This window comes from Nothobranchius furzeri, chromosome 7, assembly GCF_043380555.1.
Source record: "Nothobranchius furzeri strain GRZ-AD chromosome 7, NfurGRZ-RIMD1, whole genome shotgun sequence".
NCBI lineage: Eukaryota > Metazoa > Chordata > Actinopteri > Cyprinodontiformes > Nothobranchiidae > Nothobranchius > Nothobranchius furzeri.
In genome coordinates, this window is record NC_091747.1 from 75,680,119 (window position 1) to 75,702,503 (window position 22,385).

Genomic DNA, 22,385 nt, shown 5'->3' on the forward strand with positions numbered 1-22,385 from the left:
TAGATGTAGAGAGATGAGGACAGACACACTAGAGCAGCCATCGCTCACCAAAGCACCTGAAAACAAAGATAAAACAGACTAAAAAACTAAATGAGACCATAGGAGAAAAGACGGTTGATGGATCATAATGATGAATGCCGCTCAGTGAGGTGGAAAGTGACTAAGAGAAGACAGAAACAGTTTCTGACAAGTAGACGCCTTTGAGGAACGTTGGCCAGCGCTTTGGCTCGTGGACAGTGTGTCCTAAAGCAGTCCCTATTTAAATAAGCTGGTTTGTCTCCACTTGGGAAACGTGCCCCCTGTATGCTCTTCATGTCTAAAACAAGTAAAAAGAAAAATTCACAGAGACAAGTGATTCATTTCCATGTTTAGGGAAAAGAATCCGGTTGAACGCTTGTGATATAGAAACCGAGCGACAACCACATCACATTAATTTAGATGGCATTGATTAACCTTATTGATTTGTGCTCAGAACCACAAGCTTAGTGCTCCTCTTGTGTTGTCAGTCAAGCTTCTGATCTTCTCTGTCCTTTCTCAGTATTTTCTCTGTGCATGAGCATTGGGCTGCAGCGGTGAGGTTCCATGCTGTTCCCCAGAGAAAAGTAATTCATGAATGCAGATCCTATTACTGTTTAATAGAGTGTAAACAGGGTGGTTGTTGAAAACGTGCAAATGCATTAACATCTCTGCCTGTTCTGTTTGCCTTTGCCTCTCTACGTGTCCGTCTTCGTCTCTTGTTCAAAACCCTTCTGCTTCCAACTTTGCTGTTGTTTTCTGCACTTTATCATTCTCACCACTCCGTCTTCCTCCAATTGTCTGTCTCACCCTCCCTTCTACAATCTCCACACTCCAGGGTATCTACAGCTGCATCCATGGGGTACAAATCGAGGAAAACAAGTCAACTGCAGACTCACCCTCTTCTACCATTAAGAAGAACATGAACAACACCCACTCCAACATCCTGAGGTTGCTTCGCACAGCTAAAGACATGACTGCGGTTCCAGGCATCAATGGCTCTCCACACCCAGCCTTGGAGTACAGCCACAGTGGCCGTGAGACAGGCATCTACGACATCCAGGATCAGCGGCGCAGCCTGGTGGGCCACCCTGTAGATTGTAAGTCGACACCTCCCTACTTGCCAGAGGACAACATGTTCAGTGACTACATCAGCGAGGTGGAGAGGACTTTTGGCAACTTGCCCCTGAAGGACAACAACCTGTACCAGGACCATTACCGGCACCACCACCCGGCCTCGGCTCTGGGTATGTCCGGCCCCCCACCTAACAGGCCGCGTAGCTTAGGCAGCGCTAGCTCTCTGGAAGGAGGCATGTTTGATGGCGACAGTTTAGGGGGAGGGGTAGCACCCATCTTCACCACGCAGCCCCGCCCCTCCATGACTCACAGGAATACAAGTAAATTTGACCTGATTGCTGGCCACACCCCTGCGGATTCCAGTCAGGGGGGGTTCAAGGGAAGCAATGTTTACGGCAGGTTTTCTTTCAAAGGTGGTGCATCCAGCACGGGGCTCATCGGGGGGCACGACAGGTACTGTGCTGGGGGAGGGGGAGGCTCAGGGGGTGATGATGGGAACGTTCGTTCGGATGTGTCTGATATTTCCACACACACAGTCACCTATGGAAACCTGGAGGGCAACACCAAAAGACGTAAGCAGTACAGGGACAGCCTGAAAAAGAGGCCAGCCTCCGCCAAGTGCAGACGGGAGCAGGACGAGATAGAGCTGAACGCCTTCAGGAAGAGACCCCACCACCACACCGTCCACCACCACTTCCCACACGGACCTCAGGCACACCGCCCGGTCTCACCGCCCATGGAGCGGAAGAGGGGAGGAGGACTGGGTAATTCTTCACCTTACTTATTCAGCAAAGACAAAGACAACCTGAGGGATTTCTACGCGGACCAGTTCCGCTCCAAGGAGGGCAAGGCCAAGTGGGAGCAAGAGGGTGGAAGTGGAGGAAGCGGTGTGGGCGGTGGTAGTGGTGATGGTATCTGTAAAAGCTTAGTACCAGTGGAAGACTTCCTTAAAGGTAAAGGGATGAAATCAGAGTGTAAGGGTGGGCTTGTTGCAATGTCGGCAGGGCAGCAGGCCCACTCCTGTTGGGAAAAGGGGAGTTCAGGTCTAGGAGGGGGAGGTATAGCAGGGGGCGACTGGGAGTGTCGTAACTGCCACAGTGTGTGTCATCACAGTGGAGGTGTAGGAGGAGGCAGCACATGCCCAGCTAGCGGAGTTGGGGGGAGCAGCAGTCGCCCCAGCTCTGCTACATGCAAACGCTGTGACTCGTGTAAGATACAGCCCACTAACCTGTATAACATCAGCGAAGACAACAACATGATGTTCAGTGGAGGGAAGGGCAGCGTAGGGCTCAGCCAATCACAGAGTCAGACACAGCGCAGGAAGCTAGGGCCAGGTGGGAAGGTGTTACGGAGGCAGCACTCTTATGACACGTTTGTTGACCTGCAGAGAGAGGGAGCGAGTCGCATGGGACGGGCTGGTGGAGGCACTGGGGGGCAGTTTCCCCAGCCCCGCAGTGTGAGCTTGAAAGACAAAGACCGCTACATGGAAGGTCCCAGCCCCTATGCTCACATGTTTGAGAGGTATTCAGGTGACAGAGAGTCTTCCATGTTTGGAGGGATAGGTGGGGATAGGGTAGCAGCAGGGTCCTCCTTCAGCTTGTTCCGTGGAGGTGAGGGGGGGTTTCATCGACGCTCAGTGGGAGAAAGAGACCTGAGGGACAGGGATAGATCTATGATGGGAGGAGGGGGCTGTGGTGGTGGTGGTGGTAGCAGAGGGGCTGGGACTTACTCCTTGTCTAAATCTCTCTACCCAGATAAGGTGAACCAGAACCCCTTCATCCCAACCTTCGACGATGACCAGTGTCTATTACACGGTGCCAAACCGTACTACATCAAAAATCCACAGACGCAGCAGCAGCAGCAACTTCTCAACAACAGCCGAGGAGGAGGGGACTTCCGCGGCTCCATGGGGGCGACTTCCTATTTGCCCGCATCTGCCACAGCAGGAGTGATGTCCAATGTGGGCACGAGATACCCGAAAGAGCTGTGTTTGGGTGGTGTGGGAGGGCCCATGGGGAACCACCATGGGGCCAACAAACTGCTGCCTGTAGGCAGGGACACGTTAGGTCTGGGTCAGGGACAGAGACCCTTCAACGGTGCCAGCAATGGACACGTTTATGAAAAGCTTTCCAGCATTGAATCAGATGTCTGAGACCCAAGGCAAAAGAAAGACCATGCGGAGAAAAGATGAGGTGGGGGGGTGAAGGGAAGAAGAGAAAGAGCTTAACTTTTCTGTGTGATACAAATGTGGAGACACGACGGTGTGTGTGTGTGTGTGTGTGTGTTGTCTTCTGTCCGCTTAAAGAAAGGATTTTGAGCAAAGCACAGGGGGCCCCTGCCACAGAGAGCGTGGTTACGTTTGAAGTGAGACGAGTTTTTAATAAGATGAGAGGATTCCGGTGCTGCTCCAACGCTTTAGAAATCTAAAGGAAGGGAGGGTTGGGAGGAGTGGGAAAAGGTGAAATCAATTCTCCAGACTCGGCTCTCTTCACATGCTCGCTGTCGTTCCCTCCTTCCTGCAGCTCCTCAACACCAAAACAAACTACAGATACAATCATGAATGAGAAATCTACACTTCTGCCGAAGTAACAGGGTACACTAACAATTACTGTATTGATGATGTTAATGATATTATTGAATATTATTCCAGTGTTTATTGATGATGATCAGTTTTGATTGTTTTTAAACTTCATTTCTTTTAATAGTTCATGTTGCAGATTTATGTGACGTTATTCTTTCTTAACTCACGATTACAGCAGACTGTTGGACCTGTTTACGGATCTGTGTTGGGTATTTTGGACTCTTCTTTGCTATGAATTCTTCATGTTTGCTTTTATTTTTTCTACTTTTCTTACTTTGATTGCTGTGAAGTGTATGTAAGAGGCATGCCTTGCTGAGTGCACTATATGTATTTATAAATTCGTGAATTACTTCAGTTTTTTTAAGCAACAGAAGCGACATCATCATACTGATTTGTGGTTTTTGAGTTTTATTTGTTACTTTCTGCTTGGCAGGGCCAAAAGGGTTTCTCATTTTGATCTGGATGTGCCTTAAAGGGACTAACACTGAGACGTTTTCCTGCTTTTGTTGGTAGACAGATCCACCTGCAACGGCACCTGCGAGTAAGTCAAACATCAGGTAAAGGTTTGGGGTATTTATCTGGTACAATGACTCAAACCTAACCAAAGAAATTGCGACAAAATTGGCTGTTTAGATGTTCTACATTGATCTTGATGACAGAGACAGCAAGGGTTACAGTATCGAAGCTTTTTTATACTCCGCAGATGATTCGTTTCATTCATCATTTTTACCATCCCTCAGCTCATCACAAGAGATAGCTCACATGAAAATTTAAGCTAAATTGATTTAATGGTCTCATATTGCTTTGTTGGATCTGTTTCAATTGACTTTGACAGTTTTGCCATTCAGTACATGGACATAATGGACTCATGAAGAGGAAGGCCACTGTTCCTGAGATTAGTAGCTCCTTTTTCCCCCTTGTGGCTGCAGTTACAAGCCCTGCCCGTCATGTTTTATGGCTCACGTTTGAAGAATGGGAGGAGCAAGAGGATTTAGTGTTATGTAATGCAGGTGGAAAGGGCCACCTGTGGCTTTTAAACATATTTTCTGTTGCATAAAACAAGTTGAAACTTAGGTTTACAGCACACTGATGTGACAAAAGTCTCCAGTTGAAAGGAGTAGCAGACATTTGGTTGACAAGATTGACAACGCCATCTTGTGAAGCGATAACAGTTAGCCTTTAGCATCACGACTTGAAACGGTGCAGAAGCAGTCCATCTGGTTGTCCTTAAAGACAGCAAATTGTCCCTACCAGCACTTCTGAAGCACCATAGCGTGCACGTTTCAACCAAACTCCTAGTTAAAAAGCACAATTCTTTTTTACAAATAAAATATATATATATATAGAAACCTAGAACATTCCTGAAGAGATCCTGAGTATGCCAGCACTCCCAATGTTGGTTGTTGTGCTCTGATAAAAGATAGGAAGAAAAAAAAAAAACAAGCTGGCATATTAATGGCACAAAGAGTGCAGTCCTGACCGGCACTGAAGTAGAAAAAAGGGACTTTATTCTGCCAATCACCCTTTGAGTTTATGGTTGCTATGGTGATTCCTACTTCTGAGTGTTTAAGGGCAAACAAACGCTGAGAGTATGGGTCTGGAGCATCGAAAACACTGTGACTACTTAAGAGAAAATGTTATAAGGCTGCAGAAGAGGGAGAATGGCTTAAAACCAAACAATTGACAGAAACAACTCTAGCTGGATGACGTACGGTAGGATGTACCGTAATTTCCGGACTAAAGAGCGTACCTCAGGATAAGCCACACCAACAAAAAAAAGGTTTTCTACACACACACGCCGCACTCAAATACAAGCTGCGGCGCAGCAGCCACATGCAGGTCTCCGGCGCACAGCGCATGTACGGCCATAACATAAGATAATTAGACAGAAAGACGCTACACGGAGGTTTTTTGTTGTTTTAATTCAACAAAAGAATTTTAAACACGGGTGAACGTGCCTGCAAGTTTAGAAAAGAGCACTGATAGCATTCATATTTCTGGATGGTTATAAAATAAAAACAGCACTGACACGTTATTACTGGTAATTTGCATGTTTAGAAGGAAAGAACAGCGCTGACACAGCATTAATAAGCCCTGGATGATTAGAAAATAAAACCTGCACACAAAACATGCCTGGTTAGTAAATAAAACACACTTGCCTACCTGAAAAAGTCATTCGTTCTCATCTTCCTCTTGCGCACTAAAGCCATTAAAGTCCTCTTCTTCAGTGTCGGAGTTGAACAGCCTCAGAAGAGCTTCGTCACATGCCTTTTCTGCGGCGATGTCGGTGTCGCTGTCCGTGTTGCTGTCATCATCCCCGGGTGAAGCTGGCTTGAATGAGTTCTTCCCGCTGCCGTCTCCAGCGCCGAACCATGGATTCATTCATGCCAAGCTTACACTGTTTCCCTCCTTTACTGCCAGATCGATGGCCTTCAACTTAAATGTGGCATCATATGAACTCATACGTGTAGTTACCATGATGAGGGGGTATGGATTTGAAAAAAACTCTTCGTCGTGCCAGCTGCTTGCATGTGCTAAATTAAAATGAGCACTTTCTTCAATTTCCACTTTTGACTTCCACCTGTTTCACTTTCTGCTAAAGCGCCCCCTGGTGGCAGGTGAAGGGAAATCTTCAGTAAAGCCGCACCTCATTATAAGCCGCATGGTTCAAAGCGTGGGAAAAAAGTAGCGGCTTATAGTCCGGAAAATACGGTAGATTCTCCAGTTGTTTAATGTTTGAGAGGCATGTGCGAGAAACTCATTTTTTTAAATGAACAATATTCTAAAGAACTATTTTTGTTATGGTTACCAGTAATCAGCTAATCACAGTAAATGTGATTTAGAGCATTTACTGTTTACTTGATTCGATGTAGTCAGATCAGTGTGAGCTGGGCCGTTACTCTGAGTTAGGAGATGAAAAGACCCTCAGTTCTATGATCTACAATCATAAGCTGTGGCTTCAACCACGTTTCCTCCAATAATTGGAATTTTATTTATAAGTTTCTCATCCTGATGGACAATTTAGCAAATATAATGTCAATCTTTTTTGTTTTCATGTGATTTCTTTAACGACTACCAAAATAGTCAGAGATCCATTTATACGCCAAACTTTAAACGTGTCCCCCTCACCCACATGTGCCTCTTATGCATCACAGCTCATCTCACCTCTCACCCAGAAAACTATTTCCTCTCACCTGTAAATTTGATTTATGGGATGGGGAGAAGAGAAATTAAACTGTTAGTTGGAAACAGGGGCGGATCTAGGATTTTAGGAGTATGGGACCATCAAGGGGGCACAACATAAGTCCAACATCCTTACACAAGATTTCACTCTAGAAACTCCTCTTTGTCTCATTAGCGCCAGTAGTGTTTACACTTGGACTGGCATCCACCCATAATCTGAACATCGCTCAAAGGATGGATGAGTGACAGGACATGGGGCACTTCAGGAAGCCAATCAGATGTCAGCAGGGGCCAGTGCCCCTATGGCTCTGCCCTTAGAACTGCCAATGGTTTGGAAGCATTCAGAAACAAACAAATTAAATGAAAACGGCAGCATAATTAATAATCCAGGAGTGGGTTGGACACAAAATGCTGCTGTAGTTATAAAAGTTATTTTTCTGCACAGGCAGAGCAACAGGTGAGTTCACCTGGTGTTCTTTAGTCAGTACGTCTGCACCGCAGCCTTCTGTCTTTAAAATGTGCTAACAGACAGAAATACGGGGCACTTAAAAGTGTGCTGATGTTTTTAGATCTCAGAGGATACAGCGACTGCATGAATATAGTGTTGAATAAGTTATCACTCCAGTAGCTAAAGGTATATTTACAACATCACGGAACATATTGTGATAAAGATTACCGATGTGAATACCGTAAATCCTCTAATATTGGCCTGTATTTAATTAACTGCCGGGTATCATATTTTGGTTGGAGTCGGCGGAGGTGAATAATGGCCGTTTTTTTATTGTGGCCGGGTGGAATGTGGTAACAAGCAAGTACGCGGGGCGGTTGTGTCATCCGTCTCACTTTGGATTTGCCAGTGATAGACCGCGAGGGTAACTTTAACCGTGCGGAGACGAAGAGGAGGCGAAAATTTGATATCAAGTTCAAAGAGAACATGCTGATTATGCTGCAGAACACTTTGGGGAACAGTAGCAGGGGTTGTATGAACTAGTCACTAGTCGACTTCACTATAGTGACTTTTTATGCCTGTCATCGACTAGTCGCTGTCACGTGATAATGACCGACAAGATGCAGTCCTCGGAAAAGACAGCAGCCTGCTGTCAGCAGGTGACAAGCTCCTGCGCGTCAGGAGGCAACGCGCTGTGCCAGAGCGTCGGTACTGACACCTGCCGTAAAACGGACATTTAACCAAATTGTGATGTTTACCCTCTTGCAATTTAACATTCCCCTCACCCCATCCTAACCTTAACCAGCTTGCACATGCAAAGCTCTGATTGTTGACGCGCTCCAGACATCTGTGTCCTGAGCACGGCCACAGTAACATTATCAAATCAGGTGTCGCCACCTCAAAAACTAATTTAACACGCGATCGTTCATGTCGGCTCATTTCCTTTTATGTTTTTTGTTTTTTTATTATTTTATTTGTGCCTGATGCGTTTTGCTGCTGTGGAGCGGGGCGCATCACCTGTTTTGTCGTCGGTGAAGCACCACTGATAGGGCCGGCGAGCACTCCACTGTTTTTGCGGTCGGTAGATCTTTTAGAACAGCAGTTAAAAGGTAACTCATAAGGTGAATATATATGAATCCAGGTAGCAGTTTTTCTTTAGGATTGAGAGGAGATGCAGGAAGATAATAAAGAAAAATAGTCAAATAAAAACAAGTTAGTTTTTGTACCTGCTGGTTGCAACAAACAGACACCATTGAAGGTAATCAGAAGTTAGGAACAGAAAATGAAATAATTATTTTAATGTTTAGAGCTGCAGGAACTCCGAGAGGGCTGAAGCAGAAACTACCGTTGTTAAAAGAAATGTGTTTAACTTTGAAAATGTGGGCACAATTTTAATTGTCAAAAACTCCAGCGAACCATTAGTTCATTTTGCTCAAATAGAAATTGAGGCCTGCCTCTAATTCTGGCCCTCCTTCCAATAAAGGCCTGGATCTTGATGAGCTTGAGTCAAATACAGGCCCGGGCCTGTATTAGAGGATTTACGGTAACTGCAGGTCATATTGCCCAGTCCTAACATACATGTTCTGTATCCACTTCTTACCAAAAAGGTTCAAACATGAATGTTGTTGTAGAATAGTCCTTGTATCTCGGATAAGCTCACCGAAATTTTAAACATGTATTCTCTAATGATCGAGGGACAAACGTTTACTGACAATTGATTTTTTAAGATAAATACACTTTTTGGGTCTTTCTGGCTGCCTTAGAGCTTTACTCTCCGAGGGGTAACTCCTCTGATGTTTCCACTTCCCATTTTTGTAGCAAAGGCCAAAGAACAACACGACAAATCCCGCTTCTGCCACCATTGGTCAAGATAACGTGTATAAGGGAGGCTCCGCTTTTTGATTTTGTGTAGCCTAGCGGTCTCTTAGCCCTGTGATTGGTGGATGGTCTACCTTTTACCAAAACATCGAATCCAGCCTGCTCAGGACACATCTCATGTTAAATGTGTACAACTGGAAGAGAAAATAAGTACAAGAATGTATTTAGACCTTTGAAAGCCTTGAAACCAGTTTACAGTTTGAGTTAAAAGTACATTTATTACAAGAAGCCATAAAAGACTATTAACAGTTTTCTACTGCTCACACTTTGTGTAAGAAAGAAAAGGCTTTTGCAGCCTGAAACTTTCTAACAAATATGCAACAAATCATAAGGAAAAGTCATTCCAACTTACTCCAAGTCTAAATCTTTGCATTGATGATGGCTCACTGCAACCCTAACAATGGTGCTGGTGCACAGCATTTGCTACCTTTAACCACAGCCTGCATAGCTGCTTCTTTGCTGTTCGGATGCTAGGCTAGCTACCATTTTATTTAGCATGCATCTAAAGATGAGGTGTGTTTTTTTCTCAACTAACTTCCAGCAAGTCGGCATCTTTAAAATGTAAGTTAGTGTTTCCCAGAAGACAAGCGCAAATGATAAATCTGTACCTTTGTGCACAGATTTATTCCAAGTCAAACATCGTATCTATTAAAAGAATAAAGTAATCTGATTACATACGGTATTGTTAAATTGTCCCTCTCACTGAGCTGTTGTCTGTTTCACTTGCTGAGATTTGAATGACAAGAAGGATTTACCCTCAGACTGAGTCCTGTGGTGACCATGTCGACTGGAGACTTTTTGATAAACGACTCCCAAACCTGCAAAGTAGCTCATCTCTACTTTACCATAATGTTGGCATTTAGATACTGTTGTAACTTCACCTTTCATCCTCCTAACTCTAAATCTGAAGCACAATATGGCCTTCAGCTTGTAAATCTCAGTCAGAACTTTGAACTTTTCTTCTCATTTGGCTGACAAGTCAGTATGTATGATGCTAAAGGTCTTTTTTGTTCGGACACGCATGTATTTCCCTTTTTTTCATCTTAAATTTTAACACAAAAATGATTGTGTATTTTTTGAAGGATTGTTGTTTTTTTATCACTTTAACTGATTCTAATGGTCCATGTAGTGCTGTGGATGTGTGTGTTTGACTTTTTGTTTTTTATGCAAAACGACACATCAGTCCGAGAATCTAAATTTTGCTTATATTCGCACAAATATGGCAAAACTGGTTGAAATTCTCTCAAGAGAAAAACAAACACATTAATCCCATTTAGGTATCCGTTTACTGGACACCTGTTTGGACGTTTTCGGGCAAAGCTGAGGTCCAGTCTTGAACATTGATCGTCACTGAAGTGAAAGGTTTTATTAAATTATTTTGAATTCCTGCAGATTTTTTTCTTGAGTTTTTTATAGCAGAACTCATTATTTGTCATTGTACGTGCCTGAAATCATACGCTTGATTACCTCTGTGTGTGCTCACATGGAAGAGAGGCAGAGTGTGTGAGAAAACTCTTTATTGTACCATAAAAACAGATGTAAATACTTTACCTCACACTCATGGACTTTTGATAATAACTGTACAAAACAGCAGAGTACATCTATTTGGGATAAATCTTTGATTCCTTTACGTCCCTTGGCTAACGAGCTTTTGTAATGACTTCAGGCCAGGAATCGTGCAATCATGTATTATTACACTTAGTGCACAGTTAATGAGTGAAGGTCTGTGTTTTCCTTTTGTTTGATTTGGTCAAAGACCGTCTAAAATTTAGTTTTTCTCAAAGAAAAAAAACCACATGAGGTACCTTCATTTATTGGTAAAGAGAAAGCACAACACATTTTTACAGAGGCAGTCTATTTTCCCCTCTCTGCGTAAAAGTCTTCTGTTTTTGTGTTTTTTGCGGCGGGGGATGGAACTGCATTCCCGAGCTGTACAGATGTGAAAAATGTACATAGAACAAGATTCTAGTTCCTGATTGTTTTCTTTTCTATGGAGAGATATTACTTGTGTGAAGAGAGTATTTCAAATTTGATTGAATATTTAGTAATATTGAAAACGAGATTAAACACAGTCAATGTGAAAATAAGTGCTGAGAAATATTATTCTTCTGTCTCTTTGGAATAAAAGTGTTGAGTATTAATAAAAAACGTGAAACCTCAGCCGAGAAGCCTTTTGTTTGTTTCAGTTTTATTTGATGTGTTTTATTTTACTCGGCTGGGATGCTGTCCGACATTTGAAAACAACAAAATATTCAAATCATAAAATTCAAAGTAAATCCTGAAGCTGAGAAATGCCGTTTGGGGGGAGGGTTACATTTTTGTTGAAGTATTTTGAACATGGAGAATTGCTCAGACATCTGGTCCGGAAGCCTCCCTGTTGAGGTTTTCCGGGCACATCCAACTGGGAGGAGGCCCAAGGGAAGACCCGGGACACGCTGGAGGGACGACGTCTCTCAGCTGGTCAGGGAACGCTTTGAGTTTCCCCCGGGAGAGCTGGCCCAAGTCTGGGCGTCTCGGCTTAGGTTGCTGCCCCTGTGACCCGACTCTGGATAAGCGGTTGAAAATGGATGGATGAAGAATTTTTATTTAAAGATAGAAATAGAATCATGTTAACTGTGGTAAATGTTTACGTTTGATTTAGCTCTTTTTATTTTAAATGTCAGCTGTTTAATCTCTTTCAAGATTTCTGTTCAGATCCTGCCGTTGAAATGAGAATATGGTGCAAAGTCCATTTGTGTCAGTAATCCAGCTTAGACTGAGAGACCATCTAAAGGCTCAGGAACCCTTTGCAGGTGTTTTAAAGTCATCAGCTGATTAGTGTGACACTTTAAGTCTAGAATATTGAATCTTTTCACAATACTCTAATTGTCTGAGATTTTGAAAGTGGGGTTTACATCAACTGTAAGCCATAATGGAAAAAGGCAAATGGTCTGTATTTGTATAGCGCCTTCTTAAGGCCCCTCACAACTCAATCAGTCATTCACGCATTCACAAACTGGTGGAGATGAGCTACGATGTAGCCACAGCTGCTCTGGGGCGCACTGACAGAGGCGAGGCTGCCGAACACAGGCGCCAGCGGTCCCTCCGACCACCACCAGTTAGGTGGGTTAAGTGTCTTGCCCAAGGACACACCAGCAGCGTTCTCTGGTCGGAGCCGGGATCGAACCTGCAACCTTCCAATTATATGAACAACCCGCCCTACCTCCTGAATTAATAACAAATAAAGGCTTGAATTTTCCGGCTTTGCACGGATTGAGTTAATCTCATACACGTTTCACCTTTTAAGTTGGATCACCGACATGAATGAACTTGTGCACCACATTCTCACTTTTTGAGTTTGAACGATGCATCGGTTTTTCCTAGAGAGGAGCTGACTCAATAAATGCAGACCTGTGTTGCAGTTGGTCCAGAGCTTGCTGAAACAAGCAAGACTGTTGTTAGTAAGGATGCAGTTCTGTGGTCGAACACGTTGTGGTGAAGATGGAGCTAAACGTCTCAATTTAAACGTTGGTTTAAATTCATGTTCTCTGGGTGAAAACCAAAAGAAGACAGAAAGCTGAAATAAGTTTTTCTTTCAGAGTGACTGGACTCAGTCAGGCTAAGGGGCTAAACATGGAGCATCTGGTCTTCCACATCAGGAGGAGCTGGTTTGGGACAGTGGTTAGGAACACCCTTGGATGCCAATGGGCAACGAATGTTTTAGGCAAGAGGAGACCTCTAAAGGTTGGTTTATGCTTGACGGGTCCGCACGGCTCCGCGCGGAAAAGTTGTGTCATTTTGCGTAATTTTAACAACCACGCCCCTCCGCCGCGCCTCCGCACGGCCCAGAATTTCCGCAACGCGCACCTCGGAAAATTTCTAACCACGCGGACGGACGGACGCGGAAAAACATGGCGGACCGGCAAGAACTAGTACGGCAGAGGTTCGTAAATACAGACATTTGTATGATTCAGCTCTCAGAGATCACCGTGATCAACATATTGTTAATAATTCTTGGAGGGAAATAGCTCGCACTGTCGGAAAAGACGAGGACGCTGTTAAAAATGCTGAAATGCCGTGTTGTAAACAGTCATTTTTACTTATACTATGGTGTAGTGTTGGATGCATGCCGTAGAGCTCCATGCTGCCCCCTACAGTTTGGGAGAATATTGGCTCATCGCAGAGACGAGCCGCACGAACCATAAACGCTGCGAGTTGTGAAGCGCGTTCCATCCGTGAGCCGCATCACCGCGCGGAAAGTGAATGCGTCAAGCATAAACCAAGCTTAAGCCATCCCAGAATGTGCTAGAGCAGGGGTGTCAAACATGCGGCCCGCGGGCCGGATCAGGCCCGCACACAGTCTAAATCCGGCCCGCGAGATGATTGTGTAAACCTTATTTTCAGACTACAATGTAAAGTCTGAAAATAAGCTTTCATTTTTCAATTAAACTGCTGGTGAAAGCTAAAAGATGTCAGGTATCAGGAGTCAAAGACACACATGAAACTGATATAACCATGTGATCTGTGAATCAGTTATTTGAATTACTGAGGAATAGTCTGGGTTTTTTGTTTTGTATTTCACATTTTCAAATACACTTCAGGTGTTTTATTATTAATGGTGATGTCGTGCTTAAACTATTTTGGATACACTGTCCTCAGGCTCCAGCTTTGTTTTATGTTGATCGTGTTAAAACAAAGAAAACAATCGGAAGCAGTTTTTAATTTATGCATACTTTAATTTTACTGGTCTGGCCCAGTTGGGACTAGATTTTCCTCAATGTGGCCCCAGAGCAAAACTGAGTTTGACACCCCTGTGCTAGAGGGATCACATCTAGAGATTTGGGTTCCCACCAGAGATGGAGTCGAGAGGAAAGTTTGCCCTACTCAGATCCAGAGAAACACAAGACAGGACTTCATGAGATCTTACATTCACTTTTGTCCTGCACATGGAGATTTGCCATGAGGTGAAGTTTCTAATGCTAACTGTTAGCTTAAACCAGCAGAAATGTCCGCGGCTAATTGCTAAACATTAAAACAACAACCTTGGCCATCATGAGTCAAGATGGGTGAGTCCATGAATGCTAACTCACAGTGTGACGTAGATCTGTGAGGATTTTCAAATCCTACATTTATTGTCTATCTGAAGCTAAAGCAGGAGATGGGTGTAGGAGACGGTTTTCATGCGCAGCCTGCATGAAAAAATCAGAGTGACCATTAATCATCAGGAAAAAACCTTTAAAAAATTTTTTTTTCAGAATTCCACACCTTTAAGAAAGTTGACTGAAAAAGTGTTGATATTTGATGTTTTATTTGCTCTTTTCTGTCTTGTGTAGTAAGCAGGGTTCTAACACTGGATGTGTTTGTAGACCAGAGAGAGAGACGGGGAGAGGAAAGTGATGCAAAGTGAATGGAGAGCGTAGATCAAAGCTCCTGAACCTTGTTCCCCCTCGCTCCTCACATTCACTCCTAACTGTGAAAGCCTTGACCAGCAACAGGAGTTATTTAAAGAAACCAGCCAGTTTGAAAAAGTACCGATGCCTTGCTCACAGATTGGGTGAGAGAGTGTTTAACATCTGCGGCCTTGGATGTTGGCAAAGAACAAAGTGAGGTGGTACAACAACAAAAAATGCTTTAATCTCCCCTGATCAAGTTTTTTTGTAGTATTTTCATCTTGTCTAAAAAAAGAAAGAAAACAATTTATTCTGCTCACCTCTCTGGCTCTGGCATCAGCCCAACAACCTCAGGATGCATTACAACACATGTAACCACTTCTTGACAATTAACTGTTACCTAGCAACTGGCTCTTTTTCCAGAGAGGGGAGGGAGGATGGGTGAAGGAAGAGAAACGCGGAAAGAGATTTATACAGTATTCCCACAGCATCTTCACTGGATCAGATGCAACAATGCATTGACGATACAGCACCGAAATGGAAAGTACAGCGTGAGCTTAACGCCCACGTAGAGCAGCACAGAGAGAAAGGCAGGGAGGGGAGGACTAAACGGGGTGTGAGGTGGGGGTTTGATGTATAGATTACAGTTTTACGAGTGGGGGTGAAGTCAGAGGCAAAAAGCTGAGACACAAAAGGGGTTTCAGGGTGCAGCTGGGAGGAGGAAAAGCTACAGGAGTAGTGACAAGTTACTGGAGAGGACGAGAGAAGACCGGTTGCTGTAGAAACACCAGGCAAAGTTTTTATGAAGGCGTAAAGTTGAATGTCTGAGCCCCACAATGCTCACACAGAAAACACACTGCACTGGGGCGACGGCGGCACAGGAGGTAAGTGCTCGCCCCGTAATCGGAAGGTTGCAGGTTCGAGCCCCGCTCAGTCTGTCGCTGTCGTTGTGTCCTTGGGCAAGACACTTAACCCAGCTTGCCTGCTGGTGGTGGTCGGAGGGACCGGTGGCGCCTGTGCTCGGCAGCCTCGCCTCTGTCAGTGCGCCCCAGGGCAGCTGTGGCTACAGTGTAGCTCATCCCCACCAGTGTGTGAATGTGTGTGTGAATGGGTGGATGACTGATTGTGTTGTAAAGCGCCTTGGGGGGTTCCAGGACTCTAGAAGGCGCTATATCAAATACAGGCCATTTACCATTTACCATTTACTGAAAAAACAAACACACAAGAAGCCCATTGGGCTGTAATTGCATTAGCAGACAGTAGGCACCCCCTGCTGGGACCTGTCCTGACTTTAGCTGAGCACAAACCAAAAGATCAGACCAACGTGAATCAGGTAATGTCACATCTGATCAGAGCAGCAGGAGAGCACTGACACCCTGTGGCAAAAGCACGGCATCCTTTAGTTTAGGATTAAACACGGGTGGATGGAGCCCCACCTTTATCCTACGAACATAACACTCAACAGTTGGAGATGGATGGATTCACATGCCACTGACAGGCAGGACAGATGTCTGTACTGCCACTTACATATTCATCGTGCTTTCTGGTGTTATCATATTAAAGGAGCAGTGTGTAAAAATAAAGTGAGACTTTTACGATGAAATAATCTCTAAAGCCTCAATCCTGTTGGAAGGAAAGCTACACTAAAACGTATTTCCGCTCGACAAAAATATAAACGCAACACCTTTGTTTCTGCTCCGATTTTTCATGAGATGGACTTAAAGATCTAAAATTTTTTCCAGATACACAATATTACCATTTCTCTCAAACATTGTTCACAAATCAGTCTAAATGTGTGATAGTGAGCACCTGTGCTTTGCTGAGATAATCCATCCCACCTCACAGGTGTGCCACATCAAGATGCTGATCTGACATCATGAGTAGTGCACAGGTGTACCTTATACTGCCCACAACAAAAGGCCACCCTGGAATGTGCAGATTTTTACTTTATTGGGGGTCTGGGGACTCAGAACCAGTCAGTATCTGGTGTGACCACCATTTGTCTCATGCAGTGCAACACATCTTCTTCGCATAGAGTTTATTAGATTGTCAATTGTGGCCTGTGGAATGTTGGTCCACTCCTCTTCAATGGCTGTGCGAAGTTGTTGGATATTAGTGGAATGGTACACGCTATACTATATACTATACTGTTTACTATATTAACTGACTGGTGCTATTTTTAATTGTCTGGTACATGATAGTAATCTGTGCGATATTGTGATGTTAGCACACGAGTTTAAGCTAGCATTGGTGACTCACCTGCTGCCCACCCCCACCCCACCCCGCTGCTTCTCCTCAGTCTCTCTGCTTAGGTCGATGGTTTGTCCCACTGGTTTGTCTCTGCTCTATGGGGCATGCAGCAAACTAATAACTTTATGGTTTTGGTCCATCATAAGTAGAATTATAAACATTTAAATTTTCCTCTGTGTCAGAGCCAGCATTAGAATCCATATTTTTCTCTGGATTAAGCTAACAGGACTCCCTCAGCTGACATCACTTGGTTTGGCCAAAAGTAAAAAAACTTTCTCACAAAAATGACTCTAAAAGCCTAAATAATTTATGTATGTGAACAAAATGTTTTGGCACCCATCTGACCCCATACCTTAGAGTGTTCTGTCTGAGAAGTCATTTGAAAGTTTAATCCACAGCTGTCTACATAAAATCCTTCTGGTGAGCACCAGATTTTTGTTTTTAGTTTACACAACGCATCTCTTCCTAGTAGATTAACTGGAGTTTGATCTGAAATCAGAATAGGAATTACAATTTCACTGTTATCGACTGCTAGTTTTACTGGAGCTGTTAATGGGTTTATTGTGGTGGTTTGTTTAGGGAACGCCAACAAATTTCTTTAGAAATTACTCAAACTCAACTCTCAGTTGTGTCACTGAAACAAACCAATGAGACACAACATTTTAAAACCTTTTTTCTTTCAATAAAAACAAAGAACAGAAACACTAGCACCCTTTAAACCAGTCTCCTGATTTACGATGTGCTTTTTTCTTTACTGAATTTCTTTATCATTCATTGATGCAGGTGAAAACTCATTGATGTATCTTGTCTACGTAACTGACCAAAATATAAAAAAACAACAGCATGCGAGCTGTGCTGCATCATGTGAGCATCTGAAGATTCTCCGCGTACTTTTGATGTAGCTTTTGTGGTGAAATCTTACAATCAACATGAAATTTATTTTTAAATAAAGTACTTGTTTGTTTAAAGAAGAGGACTCCTAAACAGGATCCTGCCTGTTGCTTTTTTATGGGATCTTCTGAATCTTTCTGTGAAAGAACTGCTGGTTTTCAAATTATTAAACCAACAAACTTAAATTGATTCAGAACGGTCTGTACCAGCGTGCTCTGACCTCTCTCCTCCTCCTTAATAATAAAATGTTGTTACAGAACACTTGAGGGTTGAAATGACTACAGGAAGCCTCGTGGACTTTATTCAGACAGGAAACAGTTAACTAATAAAATATGGAAGCCATTAGAAAGTTTTAATAAAGATCTGAGACATCAGATATCATTCCTGGTCTCAGAGGACCAGATGAGTCTATGATGAGTATAATTTTCTCACACAGATCGTTGCGTAACTTTCTCTTTACTTCCCCCAGTCCATGTGACTCATTCTGAACCAGATCTCCTGTTCTTGAGGATCCTCACCCGTCTCCTCCCCACTACCCGGGTCCCCCTCAGCCTACTTGGCCTCCCTTTGTTCTTCAGGGGGTACCGGGTGAGACTTGTCACCTCCCCTCTCAGAGCCCTGCTCCCTCCTGTCTCATCTCCATCTTCTCCCCGGTAGCCGTGGCGACGGAGGTATGGCTGCAGCGTTGCTAGGCGATGAGTGAGCTCGGTGATGCGCCGGCGCAGCAAAGAGACTTCTCTAAAGAGGTCGCTGACGGACTCAGACAGAGGGCGCACCCTGCAGTAGGAGCAGAGGAGGCTCAGCTTCACAGGATGAAATACTGGTGCTGGTCATAAAATTAGAATATCATGACAAAGTTGATTTATGTCAGTAATTCCATCCAAAAAGGAAAGTTGTACGTTAGATTCATTCATTACACACAGACGGATACATTTCAAATATTTCTTTCTTTGCTGATAATAACTGAGGACTAATGACAGTCCCAAATTCAGTTTCTCAGAAAATTGGAATATCAATTAAGATCAATCCATAAAAAAGGTTTAGAAATGTTGGCCAACTAAAAAGTATGAGCATGTACAGCACTCAGTATTTAGTTTGGGCTCCTTTGGTCTAAAGTACTGCTCAGGTGTTATGAGAGCCCATGTTGCTCTGATAGTGGCCTTCAGCTCTTTTGAATAGTTGGGTGTGGTGTATTGCATCTTCCTCCACAATATCCCATAGTTTCCTGGGGTTAAGGTCAGGCGAACAGGGATACCATGGTCCCTGAACCAGGTACTGGTAGCTTTGGTACTGTGTGCAATACTTGAGTCCTGTTGGAAAATGAAATCTGCATCTCCATGAAGTTGGTCAGCAGCAGGAAATGCTCTAGAAATTCTTGGAAGATGGCTGATCTTAGACCTCAGAAAACACAATGAACCAACACCAGCTGATGAACCCCAAACTACCACTGACTGTAGAAACTTCACACTGGAGCTCAAGCTATGTGGATTCTGTGCCTCTCCTCTTCCTCCAGACTCTGGGACCTTGGAAATACAAAAATTACAGAACATAACTTTGGACCACTCAGCAGCAAACCACTTATTTTTGTCTTTAGCCCTGGCGAGAAGCTTCTGACACTGTCTCTTGTTCAAGAGTGGCTTGACACAAGACACCATGTCTTGCATACGTCTGTGGACGGTGGATCTTGAAGCACTGACTCCAGCTGCAGTCCACTCTTTGTGAACCTCCCCATTTTTGAATGGATTTTGTTCCACAATCCTCTCCAGGGTGCAGTTATCCCTATTGCTTGCACACTTTTTCTACCACATCTTGTCCTTCCCCTCACCTCTCGATTAATGAGCTTGGACACAGAGCTCTGTGAACAGCCAGCCCCTTTACCTGTTGTGTCTTGTCCTCCTTATCTAAGGTGTTAACGGTCGTCTTTTGTACAAATGTCAGGTCAGCTGTCTTCCCCATGATTGTGTAGCAGAGGGCAACGACGTTCTCTGCTGTCCGCGGATAAACGGAGAAGGAAGTGACGCCACCATCAGCGTCAGCTCTGAGGGAGTTTTGCAGTCGGCAAATGAAACTGTCAGTAAGGTAAAAAAATAAAATAAAAAAAAAACAACGGGAAGAAGGCAGGAACATGCAGCAGTGCCTGGCCCGGGTTCAGGGGCCTCGGGTAGACCTTGGCTCCTCTGCTGTCCCATCACAGGGGAGGGGGAGGTCCAGGAGGGGGAGGACCAAACCTCACCTGGATGTCCTATGTCTTATATATTCTGGAAGTTGTGCAAATGCAGGGATGGGCATAGATATTCTGCTGGGGTGGGGCTGGGTTGGTGCCCTTAGGCTCCGTGAGGCTCTGTAACGCAGCTGCTTTGGACCCTGGCAGGATGGGCTGGGGTCTCCATGCCCTGGGTGGCATTTTGACAACAGAGGTGCCTATTGGGGCCGATGGGGGAGCTGGCTCCCTGGAGGGCTAAGCCCAACCAGCCATTCCTCCCCATCCCCACACATTTCTCTCCTCCTGCTCCCTCACATCATCACACAGACATGCACGTAGGACCTTGGGGGGTGGACAAGTCAGGGAGTGCGGGTATGGACCCCATTTCCGCATTCCTGTGGCAACCTGCCCCCCAATTTTATTTGCACCTTATACACTTCCACTGATGACATTCCACACAAACACACACTTAGGGCCTTGGGAGTGAGCACATTCAACGGCATTTGGCAGGGGGATATCTCAGCCTCCTCCCGGGTGCCGGTGCCCACTTCCAATTTTAAACTGCACTTGGACACCGAGGACAGTGGGTGAAAGTGGGGTGGTGCTGTGGCATCAGCTGGCATAGGCCAGACAATGCCCGCACTGCCCGCTCATCACAGCCACACCTCATCAACATTCACTAACACTATATTGGAGCAGGTGGAGGAAGACTAGGGGTCTTAGCACACCTCTGTTGTCGCTTGGGTTCCTGGGGCTGGAGGCTAGGAGGGAGATCTGGCCGTCTGGTTGGGGTCTGGGGTGGTGGATTGCTGTGCTCAGCGTTGGGCGGGGGAGCCTGCTCATCAGCACCCCAGCAGAAAGGGTCAAACTCTTGGAACCGGTAATGGTTGTACCCCATGTGCAGCAGAGGTGTGTATGGGGAGCATGAGTGGGTGTCCGGCATGCATTTTTGTAAGTCTTTGGTTGTATGTGCATGTGTGAGCATGAGGGAGGGAGTGTGTGACTGTGTTTGTGTATGACTGTATATGTCAGGTGGGGCCTTTGATTCCTCCCTTCTCCTGGGACTTCTTTTGGTGATTTAGATCTTCGACTCCCCTCTCCCTGCCACACCTGGTGTGGGGTGCGGTGCCTTGGTCTGCCTGGGTCGTGGCTCCCAGGTCACGGAGTTTAAGATTTTTGGCATCTGCCTGACCAATCCCGGTAGCTGCCTGGTGGGGTCTGGGTCCCTGGGCTCTGCTGGGTCCCCGGCGGGGGTGGTCGCCCCCTGGGTCCCTGGCTCGGCCGGCTAAGGGGTGGGAGGCTGCGGTCGGGCCTGTGGGCTCGCTGCCGATATCTCCCGGGACTCTGCCGGCTGCTGGTTTTGGTCCCCCGGGGCGATCCTCTGCGCCTCTCGAGGGGGGCGGGGGCTTTTCTGGTCGCAGTCTCCCTGGAGTTCCTGTGCTCTGGGGCAACTCCTGGATCTCTGGGACTTGGAGCTCCCTCGGTCTCCTGCACATCTTTAGGGGGCAGATCTGTGGCCCCTCACACTCTCTATTGGACGCTCCTATAGAGAAACCTTACATAAACAACCGCGTGTACACACACAGGTGCTCACATGGTGCTCTCATAAGTATGGACTTAGGCATGTTCAACACATGTCTTAAGGCTGTGGTGGGCACTAACTGTACTGTGATTTATTATTGTGTGATCGTTCAGTTAAACAATGTTGATTATATATTTCTTCATCAAGTTGATGCAGTGATAGCTTGCTCCTGATGTATTGTTTTTGTGTCCCTTTTTTCCGTCTCTTTCTGCAGGTCTAGAAGCAGATTCTTGTTCATTATTGTTTATATTTGTGGACCCCCCCCCCCCCACCCACCCATCTTTTGTCTCTTCCTTTCTCTTTCACCTCTGTCTCCGTGCCTGGTCGGAATTAAAAAGCATTCAAAAACAACAACAATAAAGTTTTAAGTATCAGGCGTGACATTAAAAGCAGACGCTTTGATGCTCCACCTGAGAGTAAATCTGTAAGGCTTGTTACCAGCATTCAGACATCAATTCTGCTTGCTTCACAGCCAGACAGGACATGGAAAAAAAAGGTAAAAAAAAAAAACTTTTCTGTGTTTTAAAAAGAACCAAAAAAATGCTGTTAGAAACAAGACACAATAAGAGCATACCAAAGATATTCCAGTTATTTGGGAGTTATTTAAAGGTAGAAAACATTAAAATACATTTGCAAATGTTTCCAGGGGTGCACTTTTCTTTAAATTATTTCTGAGGTCAGAGGTCTGACTCTGCAATGCTCATAGAAATTAATGGTTGCAGAGGGGGAAAAAACTTCTCTAAAGTTTAGCAGCCTGGCTTAGAAATGCAAAGATGCATCTTAATTAACCTCTAAACTTTTGGAACAATGCAATTTAGACAGATGGAACCAAAGTAGAGATGTTTACCCTGAATGCACAGCTCCTTATTTAGAGAAAACCAAACAACATACCAATACAAACAGCTCAC

At 44.8% G+C, this 22,385-nt stretch overlaps 2 protein-coding genes across 8 annotated transcripts in view; one reads left to right on the forward strand and one right to left on the reverse strand.

Annotated features, from left to right (window-relative positions):
• grin2bb (glutamate receptor, ionotropic, N-methyl D-aspartate 2B, genome duplicate b) overlaps positions 1-11,342 on the forward strand; it is a 222,365-nt gene extending 211,023 nt beyond the window's left edge. For 6 of the 7 annotated variants that reach the window (XM_070553751.1, XM_070553750.1, XM_070553746.1 and 3 more), the window contains one exon: positions 854-11,342. In XM_070553751.1, coding sequence (XP_070409852.1) covers positions 854-3,244 — 2,391 coding nt within the window. In that variant the 3' untranslated portion in view covers positions 3,245-11,342. The remainder of the gene's footprint in view (positions 1-853) is intronic. The other variant, XM_070553752.1, reaches the window with a different exon arrangement.
• Positions 11,343-17,971: 6,629 nt separating this feature from the next.
• Positions 17,972-22,385, reverse strand: part of LOC129167036 (uncharacterized) — a 10,823-nt gene continuing 6,409 nt past the window's right edge. Inside the window, exon 7 of the mRNA XM_070553456.1 lies at positions 17,972-18,469. Within this exon, the coding sequence (XP_070409557.1) occupies positions 18,172-18,469 (298 nt within the window). The 3' untranslated portion in view covers positions 17,972-18,171. The remainder of the gene's footprint in view (positions 18,470-22,385) is intronic.